The sequence below is a fragment of the Chenopodium quinoa genome, unplaced genomic scaffold (genome assembly GCF_001683475.1).
Source record: "Chenopodium quinoa cultivar QQ74 unplaced genomic scaffold, ASM168347v1, whole genome shotgun sequence".
Lineage (NCBI taxonomy): Eukaryota > Viridiplantae > Streptophyta > Magnoliopsida > Caryophyllales > Amaranthaceae > Chenopodium > Chenopodium quinoa.
The window spans coordinates 2,831,701-2,849,674 of record NW_018743850.1 but is presented as its reverse complement, the minus strand read 5'-3'; the positions used below and the strand labels follow the sequence as shown (position 1 = coordinate 2,849,674).

General features: G+C 34.5%; 1 protein-coding gene across 1 annotated transcript; it reads left to right on the top strand.

The window, feature by feature from the left end:
• The first annotated feature begins 580 nt into the window (after positions 1 to 580).
• Positions 581 to 17,439, top strand: LOC110685946 (protein translocase subunit SECA2, chloroplastic-like). The gene is given in 33 exon segments (XM_021862503.1): positions 581 to 1,222; positions 1,335 to 1,469; positions 1,559 to 1,601; positions 1,604 to 1,627; positions 1,704 to 1,768; positions 1,881 to 2,001; positions 3,230 to 3,321; positions 3,501 to 3,566; positions 3,770 to 3,834; positions 3,917 to 4,004; positions 4,121 to 4,186; positions 4,290 to 4,405; positions 5,162 to 5,252; positions 6,428 to 6,511; positions 6,603 to 6,695; positions 6,814 to 6,909; positions 7,021 to 7,106; positions 9,686 to 9,764; positions 9,862 to 9,975; positions 10,558 to 10,626; positions 10,704 to 10,767; positions 10,877 to 11,166; positions 12,223 to 12,278; positions 13,189 to 13,306; positions 13,393 to 13,473; positions 14,048 to 14,127; positions 15,009 to 15,063; positions 15,296 to 15,365; positions 15,464 to 15,653; positions 15,765 to 15,888; positions 16,555 to 16,629; positions 16,707 to 16,892; positions 17,000 to 17,439. Coding segments are annotated over 32 exon segments (3,156 nt in total). The 5' UTR covers positions 581 to 1,027; the 3' UTR covers positions 16,872 to 16,892; positions 17,000 to 17,439.
• The last annotated feature ends 535 nt before the right edge of the window (positions 17,440 to 17,974 follow it).

The window sequence follows — 17,974 nt, the reverse complement described above, 5'->3', positions numbered from 1 at the left end:
AATAATACTCCCTCTATCCTTTTATTAAAGACCAGTATTCTTTTTTTTTGGCAAATCAAAATCAAAGACCTATTTCTATTTTAAGGTTATACTATTTGAGAATATTCTTCACTTTTTGATGAGTTGTCATCACTTTTTTGTAATAATAATGACTTTTTACATCAATTTCCAACACTGTCTTCAATTATTTCCAACCACGTTTTTTTTTCCTTCTATCTCTCTCTAACCCCACATGCATTTACGTATTTCCACTAACTTTCTTAATTTTCGTGAAAATACCCAAATAGGTTTTTAATAAAGAGATGGAGAGAGTATTATATATATTACTATGTATTGATAGATTATGCATTAAAATACAATACTAAAATTGGGACACTTAAAAAAAACAAAAAAAAACCCGTACAAGTATAAGTGTTACGGTAATCTTATTTTAGTATTTTAACTAGTTTAGTTCTCGTGAGATGCACAATTGAGATTTGTTTATAATATAGAGAAAGAAAGTTTTCTACTTCGTAATATTTTTTTTAAATACATGGTAAGTAATTTAAACGGTAGCATATTACTTGTAAAGTATACAAAAAATAATAATAATAATAAATAATAAAAAATCGCAATGAACACTTTTGAACATTGAAATATTAATATACCTGTAAAAAAAAGATTTGATAGGGACAAAGGGTGAAACATATGAAAGGTTTATTAGATAATAAAAAACAAAGGTAAATTTTAAAAAAAAAACTAATGACATCATCATGGAAAATTGGCGGGTAAGAAAATAATGTGAGAGAAACATGTGTATAATTTAGAGGAGCGATGATGTATACATGTTTTATTTTAATATTAGTTAATAGATCTCGTAAGACCGAGGTCCCTACCGAACACCTAAAAGTACTGACAAATCAAAACCGGGCTAGGCGCCATAGTTGAGGCGCAGGAGACCAGGTTGTAATACTTGCACTTGCAGCATACTTAGTTTCAAGCACCACCACCACCACCGGAAGAGGGGCCAAAACTCGCAGCATCTCTCATGGCCGCCGTGCCATCCGCCTTTCTCACCTCCCCTTATTATACTAAGCCGCTTCTCCCCCTTTGGTACTCCACCAAGCTCACAACTACACCACCCATTTTTGCATTTCCTCGTCTTTCATCAAATTCATGCTTTCTTCTTCATTCTCGGCGTTTTAATTATCGTCCTAGACAAGTTCCCCTTGCATTTCTCAAGGTTTGTTTTAATGTCTTTTGTGTGATTGTGTTTGCCCACCACCCGTTTGTTGTAATGCCTCAATGAACTGTTTGTTCTGATGTTATGTTTTATGTGGGTTATTTTCTTGTAGGAGGGTTTTGGTAAAGTTAAGAAGAAATTGGACGATGTTACTAGTTTAAATTACTGGGTTGTTAGGGATTATTATCGTCTTGTGGATTCTGTTAATGTTCTGGAACCTCGGATTCAGAGTCTTTCTGATGACCAGGTTTGTGGGTTATTCATGTTTGTTTATAAAGTTATGTTCTTTTTATCTGGGGGTGTTTGAAAATTGTTTCTGTTGTTGGGGATTTCTAGTTGAAGGCTAAGACTGAGGAGTTTCGTCGTCGGTTGGCACTAGGGAGAGCTTAGCTGATATTCAAGCTGGTCAGTAAATTATTTGATTAAGGACAATATCTTATGTAGTTTGATTGATTGTTTAGTTATGACTTGGATCTTGTAGAGGCATTTGCTGTTATTCGTGAAGCAGCAAAAAGGACTCTTGGAATGCGTCATTTTGATGTCCAGGTAGCCTATCTCTTTCAATGCTTAGGCGCCTTTTCAAACCGCACTCATTTGACTTTGTGCGCTCGCTCCTGGATAAAATCTTAATATCATGTTATGTTGCTTGCTTGTACAGATAATTGGTGGAGCAGTGCTTCATGATGGTTCAATTGCTGAAATGAAAACCGGTGAAGGGAAGACATTGGTTTCTACATTAGCTGCATATCTCAATGCCTTGACAGGAGAAGGCGTACATGGTATGTCAGTGTCTTTTATGAATACATTGAGTGAAATTAATGCCATAATCCATCAATTTTGGCTCTTAATTATATGGATGTCTATTTTATCTTGTCAAAAAAGGACAAAAACTGATTTTTGCGAATCCAATTTGTTCAGATGGCTTAAGCTTTTACTATCCCTTTTTCCTTTGCCTTAGATACACCAAAAACATGATTATCTTACCTATTTCCTATATTTGACTGTCCATGATCGCCATACTTATTTCCTTTTCTTGGTGTTTATGTTATTAAGGCTTTGGTGTAGTCAGTGGCGGATACAAAAATATTTCCTTATGGCTTCGGAGTCACTAAACACATATGATGATATCAAATAGTATAATCCTAAATGCAAATTACAATTAATAATTTGAGCGTACACGTTAAAAAATTACAACTTAAAAAAATATAGTAAAATTGAGCGCGGCGAGTTTTCAAGTTTTGAAAGCGATCTATTACATCTTCATACTTAACTTGAATTTTTTATTTTATTTTTTTTTCCCATAAATGTGACTAAACTTTCGTGTTAGGTTCTGTTGGTATTTTGGGTAATGGTTGGTATTGGGGTATCGAGTAAGTAAAGGCCAATTAATGAATAAATACGAAAAATGGATCCCGGGCATAATTGAACCCGCTACCTTTGACATCGTAGGTGGTGTTCCTACCGCTGAGCTGCAGAAAATATTGCTACATATATGTGCATTGAATTCTATTCAACTAATTTATGTGAACCCACTGAACCTATATTGGATCTGCCAGTGGGTGTAGTCAATTGTTTTTAAGAAAAAATACCTAATTACTGTCTATGTTGCTGAGCTCTAATAATATCTACTTATCTAGATGTGTCATTGAAATAATGAGACCTATAGGATCTATATATTCTACTAGTATCATCATAATGGTTGTCGGTGATTGTTTTCTGGATACATTGCTTATGGGAACTGCTGAAGATCATAAGTTACTTTGGCTGTTGGCATATGCATTGTGAGAAAAATATCCAGAATAATTTTCAAACTTTCAGTGTTTAAGGCTTAATGATCTTATGAGGCAAAGATACAATATTCCTGAGACTTTCTTTCTTGTGAGGAACACTTCCTGTTTAGGCATACATTTACGCTCCAAACATAGGATTTTTAGAGTCTATTGCAACTGCGTTCTTCAAGCTACTTCAAGAACGTCATTGCTGATTCAATCAGTTTTTCTGCTGCAGTGGTAACTGTCAACGATTATCTTGCTCGTCGTGATGCTGAGTGGATGGGCAGAGTTCATCATTTCCTAGGTCTATCAGTTGGTCTCATTCAGGTAAAAATAAGCTTTTCAATGTGAACTTGAGTTATGTGTGTAATTAATTTAAATTCACATAGTCTAGGACATTGCGTCATGCATGCTGCCTTGATATAATTTTGGGAATTTATGTGTTTGTAAACTGCATCTTGATTTTACTCTCTTTCTCTCTCTCTCTCTCTCTCTGACAAGTGTAGAAGGGAATGAAGGCTAAGGAGAGGAGATTCAACTATAGATGTGATATAACTTACACCAACAATGCAGTATGTATCCTTATGCTCATTTCTTTTTCATTGTTTAAGTTTTTGAACATAATTCATCAGCTAGAACCTCGGAATTTGTCACCTGCTGTTGTGGCAATTCTTGATGTGCCTGGTACAGATGTCTTATAATTGTATTTCAATTATTGCATTCGTATTTCTATATTTTGAATTAAATCATTCGTCTCATTATGTGTACACTTCAGGAGCTTGGTTTTGATTATCTACGGGATAATCTTGCCGGAACTAGTGGAGAGCTTGTAATGAGATGGTAATTTTTCTAATAATTTATGAATTTCTGTTAAATTTATCTTGTTTGCTCTAAGTGAGTTTAATCAGGATATTGTTAACAGGCCCAAGCCATTTCATTTTGCAATAGTTGATGAGGTCGATTCTGTTCTAATTGATGAAGGAAGAAACCCTTTACTGATAAGTGGGCAGGTAGTTTACTTTCTCTGTATATGTTGTGCTTATAGTATATGATCCATAACAATATGTGAATACTTTGGAGGTCTAACAACATCCTACTAAAAGTGTGTTATATCATACCTTCTTAGGCCAATGAAGATGCTGCCCGCTACCCTGTTGCAGCCAAAGTAGCAGAGTTACTTGTGCGGGGTATTGTGAGTCCTATGCTTTTCTTTTCAGCAATTGATAGAGTTCTTGGTGAGGCCCTTTCTTTTCATTGTCACATTTATGTATCTAAGCATGTGGGTTTTGTGACAGCATTATAATGTAGAGCTCAAGGATAATTCGGTGGAACTGACAGAAGAAGGTATTTCTTTGGCTGAGCTGGCTCTTGAAACCAACGATCTGTGGGATGAAGATGATCCTTGGGCCAGGTGAAAGTGGAATTTGTATTACCATGCTTATGCATGAGATGATTTTTTCAGTTTTATGTATATCTCCCAACTTGTTATGTCCATGCATTTGTTTAATCTATTATATTACCGCCTGGTAAACGGTAATAAATTGAGGAAAGAGTAATGAATGTGTATACCGCTTTGCTAAGGATAGCTCATGTTCATTACCATGATCATGAAACTCTATCCCAAACATGTGTTGTTTTTTTTTTTTTTAAAAAAAAATATTTTTCCATTACCACTCAATTCAAAAGTGGTAATGGATGGTTGTGAAAATTAATGGTAGTGAAAATTACTGAAAGAAAATGAGGTATTTGGGAATGGACTGACCATGGATATTGGCATGAGCATTCTTCATAACGTATAAAATCATTTTCACTACAATTATTTTTTGCCATTAACCAAACAAGCCGTTAGTTCTTTAATCAATCTGTGCAATTGCTCTTCAATACGGCTATTGAAGTCATTGAACTTGTATTTACATTTTACCATATGCTAAGTATGTTAACTGGCTGCTTCCTTTGATAGTATTCATAACCTAAGCTATTGAAATCCTGTTAAGCCGTTCATTAATTTTGCTGGTAGATGCTTTGTTTTATTGTTTAGGATTCCCTGATTTGTCTTAATTGTTCACTTGAAACTGGATGATAAGCTGCATTCAGAATCATCCTTGGGTTTCTTTTTCAAAAAAAAAAAAATAAAAAAAATAATTGTGCAGTAATGGTGATCTTGCAGATTTGTTATAAATGCTTTGAAGGCCAAAGAATTTTATCGACGAGACGTTCAGTACATAGTCAGGAGTGGGAAGGCTCTTATAATCAATGAGGTAAACTATAGGACATCGCTGCTCAACGTCTGTGTCTTTTCACTAGTTTCTTTGTCTTCTGATTTATTGTGGGACGAAGTCACTTATTTGGTGTCATTATGGGCTAAGTTGGAGGGGGCTTCAAAGATAACATGGTTGGGGGAGGTTCAAAGGAACTGCGCTAATTTGTAGTTTACTTTTTTCTATTTTAGGGGGCGGCTTGTCGTCTTTTTCTTTTACACCTATTTCCGAGCTGTTGATACAATCCTTTTTTCTTATTAAATAAATTAGGCATCATTAGTCTTAATGTTAACTTGCTTATTCATTGTTTGCTTATGTTTAAAGATATACTTGTACCATTGGTTTTGTCATTCTTATATGGTGAACAATGAATAATAGAGCATTATTGGGTGATATTTTGAAACGAAGGATGGTTCTATACAGGGTTGGATTTGGTGATATCTTGAAATGAAAGAGTGCAGGATTCTATGTGGGAATAGACCTTGTATGTATGAAAAATATCACGTTGTGGATTGATTTTGGTACCAATTTAACTTTATAATGTATTATACGTTTAAGATCAAAATCTTGCCAGTTTCAAGTCAACACTCAGAAAAGTTTGGTACAGGAGTTCTACACTTTCAGCAACATTAGAAGCAACAGATAGAAAAGGCTATATATTTCATGCATTGTGGTCACATGGGCTCCAATTGTTGTATGGTATATCTGTTTTGTTAGTTGCAACAGAATAAAGATTTGTTGCTAATCTGCTATAATCTTGAGTTAACAAATTAGAATTAAGCTTATTAGGATATGGGTAAGTTTCTTGCAAAATAATACTCCATTTCATAATGTCTACTTTGTAATTAATTATTTAGATATATATTAACACAAGCTCAACTGAAAATCGCTACTATCTCTAAAATGTCAATACACTATTGCTTAGTTAGACTGTTTGGCACATTGGGTACAGACATACAGTTCTTAGCATTCTTATAAACTCCAATAATATTTTAAGTTATTTCATTGGAAAAGAGTGAAGACAAGAGCTGCTATATAAGGTGGAAGCTGCAAAATTTCTAAATTCTTATAAAAACAAGTTTATCATAAATTTTATGTTTCATTTCCTAGCCTTTGTCAAATTGGAATGATGTTCGTAAATCATGATAATGTTAATGATTTCTATATTGTTTCAGTTGACAGGCAGAGTTGAAGAAAAAAGGAGATGGTCTGACGGCATTCATCAAGCTGTGGAAGCGAAGGAAGGTTTAAAGATTCAGGTATATGATTATTTGTTCTCTTTGTTTCTTCCTTAACTTTACTGGTAATCCTTTCCATAACTTGATCTACCCTTATCAATTATTTTTGCAGGCTGATTCTGTTGTTGTGGCACAAATAACATATCAGTCGCTGTTTAAATTGTACCCAAAATTGTCCGGGATGACTGGAACTGCAAAAACTGAAGTAATTCAACACCGGAAACTGAGTTTTTATCTTTTTTTTTTTTTTTTTTTTTTTTTCCAAAAAATATTTATTTAAAGCAATTGCTCTTTCCTGGTGTTGATGTTCTTGTCTTTCACAGGAAAAGGAGTTCCTCAAAATGTTCCACGTGCCAGTGATCGAAATCCCTACAAATCTTCCTAATATTCGACAAGACTTACCTATCCAGGCTTTCGCTGTAGGGTTTGAAGTTATTTCAAGTTTTAAAGATGATCTTTATGGTTCTTGGAAAAACAAATTAATAGTGAGCTTTTTGTATAACAGTCATTCCTATTGTACATAATTTCAGACCGCACGTGGAAAATGGGAGCATGTCAGTGGAGAGGTAGAGTCTATGTTCAAATTGGGTCGACCAGTCCTTGTTGGCACAACTAGGTACCTGGGATTTTAAGCTGCTGTTGTGTGATTTCTTTTCATACGTCATCTTAATGATATGGATAAGTTTCTTTTTCATTAGTTAACTAAATTCTTTTGGTAGTGTTAATAGATTCTACTTAACTGTAATTTATTTCTATGCCAAGTCTCATATTACAGTAATACACTAGTGGTCTCTGACTTTGGGATCTAGATTACAAATAATGCATTTGGATGCTTATAAATTTAACCAAAGAGAAAACGGAAATACATAAAGAGAATTATGAAAGTAGCCCAATTTGATCTTTGGAGTCTTTGTACCAGAATGCACATGCATCCTGTTGACCCACAATACTTTATTTTATTTGCTTTTTTTTTTTCTTTTTTTTTTACTTCTAAATTTTATCTGGCTAATATTAAAAATAATTGTCTAATGTGATATATATGGGTTTGAAATACTCTGTAATCAGAAACAAGTAGCAATATGTGTAACTGTTATATCATGGGAAACAAGAAGCAAAATATCAAATTTCATCTAAGTTCTTGTTTGATGCTCCAAACGTGTGCCTGTTTATTTGCATGGGCCACCTTAGTTGATTTATGGGCTGGCTTTTATTTTGTTGGGGGCCAATTGTGATTAAACTTCTATATTTGACTTAAATAGAGCAGCAGGAAATTATAAGAGGGCTGCATATATAATTAGTGTATATATGAGGGCCTTGATTTGATTATATGATTTATAATTTATATATTGGGATAGTAGTTATGTTAGAAAAAGATAAGGCAAGCAGCACTTGTTTTGTGCACTGGTTGGATTGTCTAATTGGGAATATTAGATCTATTTGTTTTATAATACATGGTTGCTTGGTAAAGCTTGGCTTTTAGGAGAACTATCTTTAAAAAGTTGTTTAGTTGGATTTGGAGTCATAAGGGGATGGTCAAATCCTAAAGCTTTCCAAAAAATTTGCATGGCTAAGCAGCTAAACTCTATAAATTTGTTTCAAAAATCAGGAATATTGAGTTTTTTTTCCTTTATCCACAAGAAGTGTTTAAAGAGTCCATGTTTAACAAGATACCTTGCTAGTTTATCAATCACTAGTCTGAATCTTAGGGAAGATACTTACAAGTTACAACAACAAACAACAATTGAAAGCTTAATCCCAAAGATGGGGTTGGCAAGATCCTTGAGAACCTCAAATTAGAACCTAGTTTGTTTATCCTTGTTGTAAGTGGAGTAAAATCCCTCATAATTGGTTAAGTCTCGTATGATATGGAGTATGAATTTTCAATCCTGTATTTCTACATTTATTATGCTCATCGTCAATAGTGTAATCTGATTTACTTTTGTGCGTCTTTCATACACATGATGTTGTATTTGTGAGTCAAGTAGGTAAGCTGGGAAGGATAATGGTTATTGGTGAGGGGCCTAGACATATTTTTCCATTGGAACAAACCCTCTGGAATTGCTGAAATGTGGTAAGGGTTCTTATAAGAGTGTCCTTGTCTCTGGAAATAGAAGAAGAAAGCAATAGCAATGTCAAAATCCCAAATTTGAAGATTTTCAACCATATAATCTTTACAGTTTATGGAAGAAAAATGATATAGGGACAGTTTTAGCGCGCAATATCAGTTTAAAGGACGATGGAGAATAAAGTTTTGATGGAGTGCTAAACCAAAATGGCCGTGGTATATAAAATTCATGAAAGTACTGTTCTTAGTAGTTTCTTGTGTCTAGTGGACATGGATAAAGAGGTTAGGCCTGGGATCACACAACCCTTGAATCCTCATCCAGGGATGGACTAAATTTGGATGAAGACTTTGAATGAAGTAACCCAGATAGATTTTGAAAAGTGTTTGAGGGTTATGGGGAGCTCAATAATAGTCTCAATTTTGATAAAGCAGAGGATCATAGAATATGGGTAGATAAAATTATATAAAATTTGAAACAATAGAGAGCTGTGATGTACGGACTTATTGGAAAAAGAAGACTTTATATATGCATAAAATTATGAATATCTGAAACTATGGAGAAGTGGCTATGTCTGACTGTGGGAACTATTGGTTGTGAATATCTGATCTAGTAAATCTCTACCCTACTGGTGCAAAATGGAGGTGGAAGAGACGTTGAACATGGCCATTTGTATAATTTATTGAACTATGTTTCTTTGTGTTATTGGAGATTCCATTTTCCTTATGTGATAAAGTTGGCACTTGGTGACAAGTGAAGTAATGATGATGTGAAACAGAAGCTAGTGATGACTGCAGATATTTTGATTTCCTTGCTAGAAAGGAGATCTTGTTCATAATATGCGGAGATATAAAATGATTTCCATAATCCTAGCTGCTCTGTATGCATGGCATAAGTTGATAATGCATGAGAACTTATATGTTGTGGATGGCTCATTCTATCTTATTTGGTTATTTTTTATCCCGTTTGTAGAGCTATTACTATTTATTTGTTGTACCATCTGGGTATGCTAAGTTTTACTCTGGTTGTAATTTGGGAAAAGTAAGTGCCAGAAGTGGTTAGTTATCATTATTTATGCTCTATCTGAACTTCTCTGCATTACTGAAAAACTACTCTTATATTCGTATTACAGTGTTGAGAACTCTGAACATTTGTCTGATCTTCTAAAGGGACGAAATATTCCACACAATGTTCTTAATGCAAGACCCAAGGTAATATGATTTGATTTACTGTCACACACATATAAATCTGTTTCCTGGCTCAATATTTTTCTCAAGTTTGTTTTCTTCTTATTGATTGATCTTCCAGTATGCTGCTAGGGAAGCTGAAATAGTTGCCCAGGCAGGGAGGAAACATGCTATTACCATTTCTACAAATATGGCTGGCAGAGGCACAGACATTATTTTAGGGGGAAACCCAAAAGTAAGTGTTGATTTGTTTACAGAGGTTTTTAAAGTTTCTCTTCAAGTGAAGTCTCGGTACTGGACAATGGCCAGGTATTGAGTTTTGATATCCATGGGCACGTAGTAATAAAGCAGAATATGGTAATCTTTCACAGATCAGACTTCAGAGTCTTCATCTTACAAGGAGTATTTTTAGAGGACTAGAATTTAATCCAAAATAATTCATTACGGCCTTATGCTCTTGCTTGACGCTGAATACTTGAAAGAAACACTCGGAATATAAAATTTAAAGAGAACCTTGTTAAAGTTGCGAAAATCCAGGACTGGAACTACAGATAATATTGTTTTCCATTAATCTTTCCTTATCTAAGGATTTAAAATTGTTCTGGGGAAGTTCTCCAAATTCTGTGAATTTGGTATGTCCATCTTGAGGGTAAATCAAAAGAATAGCTGTGTTACCCTCCTCAAACTGAACTTGAAACAGTTAGACTAAAAAAAAGGGGAAGATTGAGATGCTTATGATATGGTATTCGATCTTATTGATGTCAAGATGCTTGCAAAAGGATTAATCTAACCATGATTCATTCTTATTAATGTCAAGATGCTTGCGAAAGGATTAATAGAGAAGAAATTGCTACCATTGTTATCACGAGAAGTTCCTGAATTTGAGGTAATGTCTGATCTGGTGACTGGTTGTAAATGTGAATTACCTTTCCTTTATCTAAAGTGCACTTTCCACTTTTCAAGGCAATGTCAAAAATGGATATCAGTCCATCAACATTAGCGTTGCTTGAGAAGGCGTCCTTAATTGGTTGGTTGGAATCTTATTTTTATTGTCATTGGTGCAAATATTGCAACGCATTTGTTAATCTGATTTTAGTTCAATATTGCCATCTATAACATATAGCAAAACTATGCAGCCAAATATGTGGGAAAAAGTGAGGGTAAGAGTTGGACATATCAGCAGGTGAAGTCTACGATTTCTGAGTCTGTCCAATTGAGTGAGTCAGTCAACTCTAAGGAGCTACAGAGGCTCGCCGAAGAAGAGTCTGAGATGTACCCCCTTGGTCCTACACTGGCTCTTGCTTATCAAGCGGTTCTGAGTGATTGTGAATTACACTGCTTGAATGAAGGAAATGAGGTCAAAAGGCTTGGTGGGCTTCATGTGATTGGAACATCTTTGCACGAGTCTCGTAGAATTGATAATCAGGTGAGTGATCGTTTTTAAAGTTTTCCCGCTATCCTGAACTTATCCAAAAAAAAAAAAAAAAAAAAAAAAAAATACCTCTATAAGATCAAATCATGTAGGTTCAGTATCTTCCATATGTTTAGGTGACCTGGGGGCTGGGGTGAGTGTCAAATATAAGGGAATTGATATGACAACAAATCTGACCTTCCCCCATATCTTCTCTCTATTTTTTTCACTGTTTTTTCCTTAGTTTGAAATAGCATAGTAAACTTTATTCAAAAGTAGGCTAGAAAGCCCAAATAGTTACAACAGTGTCGTACGGCTCACCTCTAAACACATAACAAAGTCAGAAACTAGAATAAGACAACTCCTGCCTAAAACACACTTCTAGCAATCTGGCTTCTGACTTAGCCTTTAAGGAGGCCTTGCCATAATTGGGTACTCTTTTGTTTTTCTCCCAGATAGTGTCTTGCAATCTTGCATCTTATCAGCTATCATCTGATTGTTCTATCCCTTTCCCTCAGGGAGAGAGAGATTACACACACACACACACACACTCACACACTGATACTAAAACACTCAGAAGCACAAAAAAGCATAACAAAGTCTAAGTTGAAAACTACTCCTTACTATTAGGGAAAACTTAATTGGGTCAATTATTCACATCAAGTTGATAAAATATCAGGTGCCACCTCTGCTGAACATGTATCGTTATGTTTAATAAGATGTGTTGTTTTATGGTTTTACTTGATGACTTCGCCTTGTTTGTGCCTTCCAAGTTGGACCCTCACCTACATGACAGAGCGTTAAATGCAGATCAGCGAGTGACATTGCATTACTAAATGTATTCTTGTTCAACCTGATTCCCTTTATTGACTTTACTGAATATAATTGCACTTAGTTGTTTATGCATTGCATGACACTATACTGGTGATGAAACATGGATCAACTTAATTAGCACTTAGCAGGACATTGCGTATATGATTAACTTATTGGTGTGGGTATCATAATAATTTTCAATATTTGTTTCAGTCTTTACCATATCTTTCATTCTTAGTCGTAATTACTTTTTAACAGCTTCGAGGTAGAGCAGGCAGACAAGGAGATCCAGGATCAACAAGGTTTATGATTAGGTACCTATATGACCTATTTTTTGGTCTTCTTCCTTTAGTCATTTTCTCATACTCTTCTCTATTTTTGCTGGGAGAGATTGCTATTAATGAATGTGAATGGATAATTTCTTGACAGTACTTTGACTAGAGAAGGTAAAGTATTTCAATGAGAGAATATCCTATGCCTTTCCTTTCAGGCATGGTAATATATCCTATGTAATAGAATTGTACCTTATTTGTTTTGTAACAATTTATTTGAGAGGTATGATGTATACTGTCATATGGTTATACCTGTAGATTACATGACTTAGACTCTATAACAATTGGTCGTAGTCACTTTTTAAGTTGGCAAGAACTGATACTGTAATGAAACAAAATATGGGCCTGACATTTCATACTGAGTTACAGAACCTCGGGCACCGTCTTATGTCTATAATTTTTAACTTTAGAGGTGCCAAAATAAAGTATTGGTGTTCTATGGAGGATTTTAATAAAAAAAATCCTAAGTTAGTTGTAGGAAATGAGAGTTTAAAGTTGCTGAACTATTATACTCGAGGTTATGTTATTCTTTCTTGACAAAAATTGGCCATACAATTTTCTGAGCATTGACACTGTCTGATGTGATGTGCGACCTCATTTTTTGCTACAAATCATGTATCGCTGCAGCTTTCTGCTACTGTAATTATATGAAGGATATGTAGAAATGTAGAATCTAATACTACCTAGATCCTAGAACCACTATGACTTTATGTCCTTGGATTAATTATATTTTATGCAATTAGGATTGTATACCAAATGAAAGGTGTACTCGATAATAGTGCTTGTATCGATGGAGCGAAATTGAGGATAATATTTAACACCTTAAGTTAGACTTTTGAATTTGGTCTTTCATAGATTCTGCACTGGCAGCTGATTCTGTTCAAATTTACAGCTTGCAGGATGAAATATTTCAAAAGTTTAATTTTGACACTCAGTGGGCCGTCACACTGATATCAAAAATCACAAATGATGAGGATGTACCAATTGAAGGTGATACCATATATAAACAGGTTATTAAAGACTAATTTTATATCTTCTTTTCTTTCTACATGAGTTGTACAATTCTGGCTGTCTCACTTTTCTGTCATGGATGAAGCTTATGTCCTTGCAAATAAGTGCGGAGAAGTATTTCTTTAACATCCGTAAGAGCCTGGTTGAGTTTGATGAAATCTTAGAGGTATATTTAATTACAGTTTCAAACTTGGTTGAGTGCATGAGTCCACTGCTTGTAATGCTCTCATATGTGTAGTTTGAAAGAGCTTTGTAACCAAATTTTGATGACTAAGGCATTGTTGTTTTATTTTCCCCTACAACTTCCCTGTTAATTATGTAGCTTTCTTTCCCAATGGGCTTAGTTTCGTTGTTTATGCAAGAGTCCATATGCCTCTCATCTATAATCTAATTAGGTAAATCTTGAAAAGAATTTCTGTATAATGCCAATTTTATTGAAAAATTGAATGCTGAAACTACTGGAAACCAAAGTGGTCTTTGATAATTTAAGATTACATGCATGATAATAATATATTTTTCCCATTGTGCCATCTTCATATTGGTCCTTTGATCCTTAATTCCATGGCACCTTTGAATAAACAGAAGTTGAAAAAAATATGAGTCGTTTATTTTTAGCAAATATGTTGTTCTTAGTCAAAATATAAGAGTAACCATGATAGTGTATGCGTGTGTGTGTTTTCAAATCAAACAGTAAAAAAATTATTAGTAGCCCTTACTACACTTTCTTTATGTATTCTCAGGTCCAAAGGAAGCATGTCTATGACCTTAGGCAATTGATTTTGGCGGGTGATGCTGAAAGTTGCTCACAGCATATATTCCAGTGAGTCCATCTATTGTCAGCATTATAAATTTTTTGTCTGTATGACTGCAAATTAATGTGTATTTTTTCTTTGGCTCTCCATCTTGTATCAGATTTTGTTTCTCTCTGCCAGTCCGTCCGAATTATTCATTTTTGTTTCTCTTAACATTTAATAGTTATGTCACTAAAAATGATAACTCTTTGTTTAATCTTTTCCACTATTTTTTTTTTTGACAAAATTCCACTATTTTTAATATGTTTGAAAAGTCAACTTGAACTAACTCTTTAAAATGGAGGGAGTACACTGTACACTTGTTAATGAGATGATTATATGATGCCATGCTTTCATATCAGTGACTAGACTACTATATGTTTGGATAGCAAGATAGAAGGGAAAGGAATGGGAGGAGAAAAGGAGGAAGGATAGGGGAAGTTGAAGCTCTATTTTCTCTCCAAAATCTTCAATTTTGGAGGGATGTTGTTTATTAAAGAGGAGAAAAAATGGATCCCTTTCCTTTCCATTCTTCCGCAACCTAGGAAACTTGCTCTCCTCCCTTTCCCCCAACCTCCACTCCTCTCTTCTTTTTCTCTTATCCAAAAAAAAATGTTAAGGATTAAGGTCCTGTTTTGTTCACCTTATTTTTCTAATTTTTATTAAATTATTTTCTACTGATTAAAAGTGATTTTACTTGCTAGAACTTTACCGACTGAAATTGACTTTTATTATTATTATTTATTTACATAAGTCTTTGGTTGCAAAAGCTTTGATGTTCTTATAGTATTACTTTTGTACATTATATTTAATAGTTTCTGTTGGTGATCGCAATTCTCGAGTTGCCTCCGTATCTATTATATTTATGATTTCGCACCCTTAATCCTTGTGGTGGCAATGTTGATTACAGGTACATGCAAGCTGTTGTGGATGAAATAGTACTAGGCAGTGCTGATTCTCAAAAGGTAATTTGTATGTGTATATTTACAGTTTTTCCCAATCCTCTCCAAAATTTTCGGACTCACTACCTAATCTGCTCAATCTAGTTTTTAATGCTTCAAATTAATCTAAAATTCCCTTCAATTCGGGTATATGCAACTTGTGACCTAATAATCATTACTGTTTAAGGTTCACCAATGGAATGAAGAGTTTGAACGATTTTAACCTTCTTTTCTTTCTTGATTTATGTTTGGATAGCATCCTCGTGACTGGAAGTTGAGAAAGATCCTAAAGGAATTGGCCAATGTGGGGGGGAAGCTGTTGGATGGTGAGCTTATCTTAAATTTACTACCTCGTATTTTTATTTTTGCCCATGTTTCACAATTATCGTGATGCTTAAGTTGCTATCTGCTGGGCCTTTTTCAGAGTCATTTGCAGGAATCACAGAGGTTGTACTTTTGGAGTCCCTCTCCCAACTAGATGCATCAGCTCCGACAGATTTCAATGGTTTTTTGCCTGAAAACTTGCCAAGACCTCCAAATGCTTTCAAAGGAATTCGAAAGAAGACTTCTTCCTTCAAGCGATGGCTTACCATATGTGCTGATGACTCAATTACGTGAGTGCATCTACTGTTTTATGATATCAGTGCATACCTTTTTTTAAAAATTTTTTTATCTTATTTTTATAATTTTGGTCTTAGCATGATACTTTGTTCTGATTTGTGCAGGGATGGAAAATACCGAGTGAGCATTAATTTCTTGCGTCATTACCTAGGAGATTTCCTGATTGCTTCATATCTTGATGCTATTGAAGAATCTGGTTTCGATGATACATATGTGAAGGAAATTGAGGTAATTTTTTCGTATTCTGCATGGGCTTCACCATTTCAGATTCTGTAATAGTTGAATTATCCATTATTTATATTTATGTCAGTTTTTTTTTTTTTTTAATTTTTTTTTTCGGGTTAAATGGGCCAATTCGTTTGTGCAACTGTTTTTTGAGGTTGAGTCAATTGCAGTAATATCTTTAACATCTATTTTTTTTTATTAATCTTTATAGGTTTCCAACCAAGTTCCTTTATGCATTACAGTATTATATCATTTGGCCAATTTGGGATGTCATACGTGATGAAAATATCAGAAAACATCTTTTTTTTGTGATCTTCTGCCTTTTTTAAATTTTATTTATTTTTTTAAAATTTTAAATTTCTTCAAACTATAGGCTACTACCTACCACTGCAAGACTCCTGAAGTTTTCTTATGTGTTGGAGAGAATTAAAACTAATTATTTTGATCTAACTGCCTGAACTAGCGGATAGCTATTATAATTTCAACATTCTAAGTATTAAGTTGAGTTGTTACAGTTTTCTTTTGTTTGTCTCTGCTCATTTCCGAAGATCAAGATGTGAAATTTGGAAGTGCTTTGTCTTATTGCAGTCACTATATTGCGAGGATTAACACTGGTTGTTACAAGTTTTATTGGAGTTTCTTTTACATCTGTTTGTTTCTAAAATGCAGAGGGCAGTACTAATCAAGACTCTCGATTGTTTATGGAGGGATCATCTTGTCAATATGAACAGGCTTAGCTCAGCGGTACTCATATTAGCTTTTCCTGGTCATTTTTGATATTTTGTTACTACTAGAGCAAGGCTCATTCATACAACATGCAGGTGAATGTGAGAAGTTTTGGGCACAGAAATCCACTGGAGGAATACAAAATTGATGGCTGTAGATTTTTCATCTCTATGCTCAGTGCATCTAGGAGGCTGACTATAGAATCATTGTTGCGGTATTGGGCCTCTCCAATGGACTCTCAAGAAGTACTCATGTCATAACAGGACCTGCAAATATCCGTGGTACATGTCCTCTTCTTTTCTTTTAATTACAGAGATATGTTCAAAACTATATCGTGATACAGTTTGTGAATTTACTCGTAAGTGGTAACCATGACATTTCATCCCAGCTCTACTGATCCTGCGATCATGCAATGGCTTCTGATTATATTCTTTTGGCTGAGCTGAACATGATGTCGATGTTGTGGAGTAAGGAGTGCAACTGTCAGCCTCTTCTCATGATGTCTGGGGTAGCCCTCATCATGGGTAGGATTAATCCTTTTGAGTATTGGTGCAATTGTAAATTTGTCAATGCTCCAGTTTCCATTGAGTTGGAAGGATGTCCATGTAAATACCTCGATGACAGCTCTCTTCTTTAGTTCTTTCCTCTTCTTTTCTTCGGTATGAAGGGGATGGTGAATTGGTGATAGGCTTGGTTTGTACAGTAATTATAACCGTCCAAGCAAATTTTGAAGGGAGAGTAAACACTAAAAATGAACTATGCTCACAATGTAATTGAGGCTTGTACCATTTATATTAAGTATCAATTTAGACTGCCATTGATTATTCATTTGCTTGTGTCTTCAGAAGTGATCATCCGTCCTACGGAGTAATATTATTCACATTGCTTATTCTTTCATTTATACTTTTTTTTTTTTTTTAAGAAATTTATTTATTAAACTTTCATTTATACTTGCTCTATTAACTTAAAAATGCAACATTTGACCATTATGTTTGTCAATGAACAACTTTAAAGAATTTAGAATGTCACTCAAGAGTTGAAGAAAAATAACGTTCCTCGAGAGTTGAAGGTGTTAAAAGGGTATGGAAGTGGAGGAATTAAGGAGTTACTTGTTTCCTAATACACCTATAGTACCTTGGTATGAACAACAACTATCGAAGGAATTGGATAACCCAAATTCATTTTGTCCACCAGATGCTAAACTTGATCATTTTTGAGATGTTACATCTAAATTAGCAGTCTATTAGACATGAATTTCAGAGGCCTAAATTTTATTTGAATAATTCTAACATTGACCCCGGTGAGCCTTTAGATATTGAATCATTGTTGTTCCCTAGTCGATGCGATTACGTAGAAATGGCCG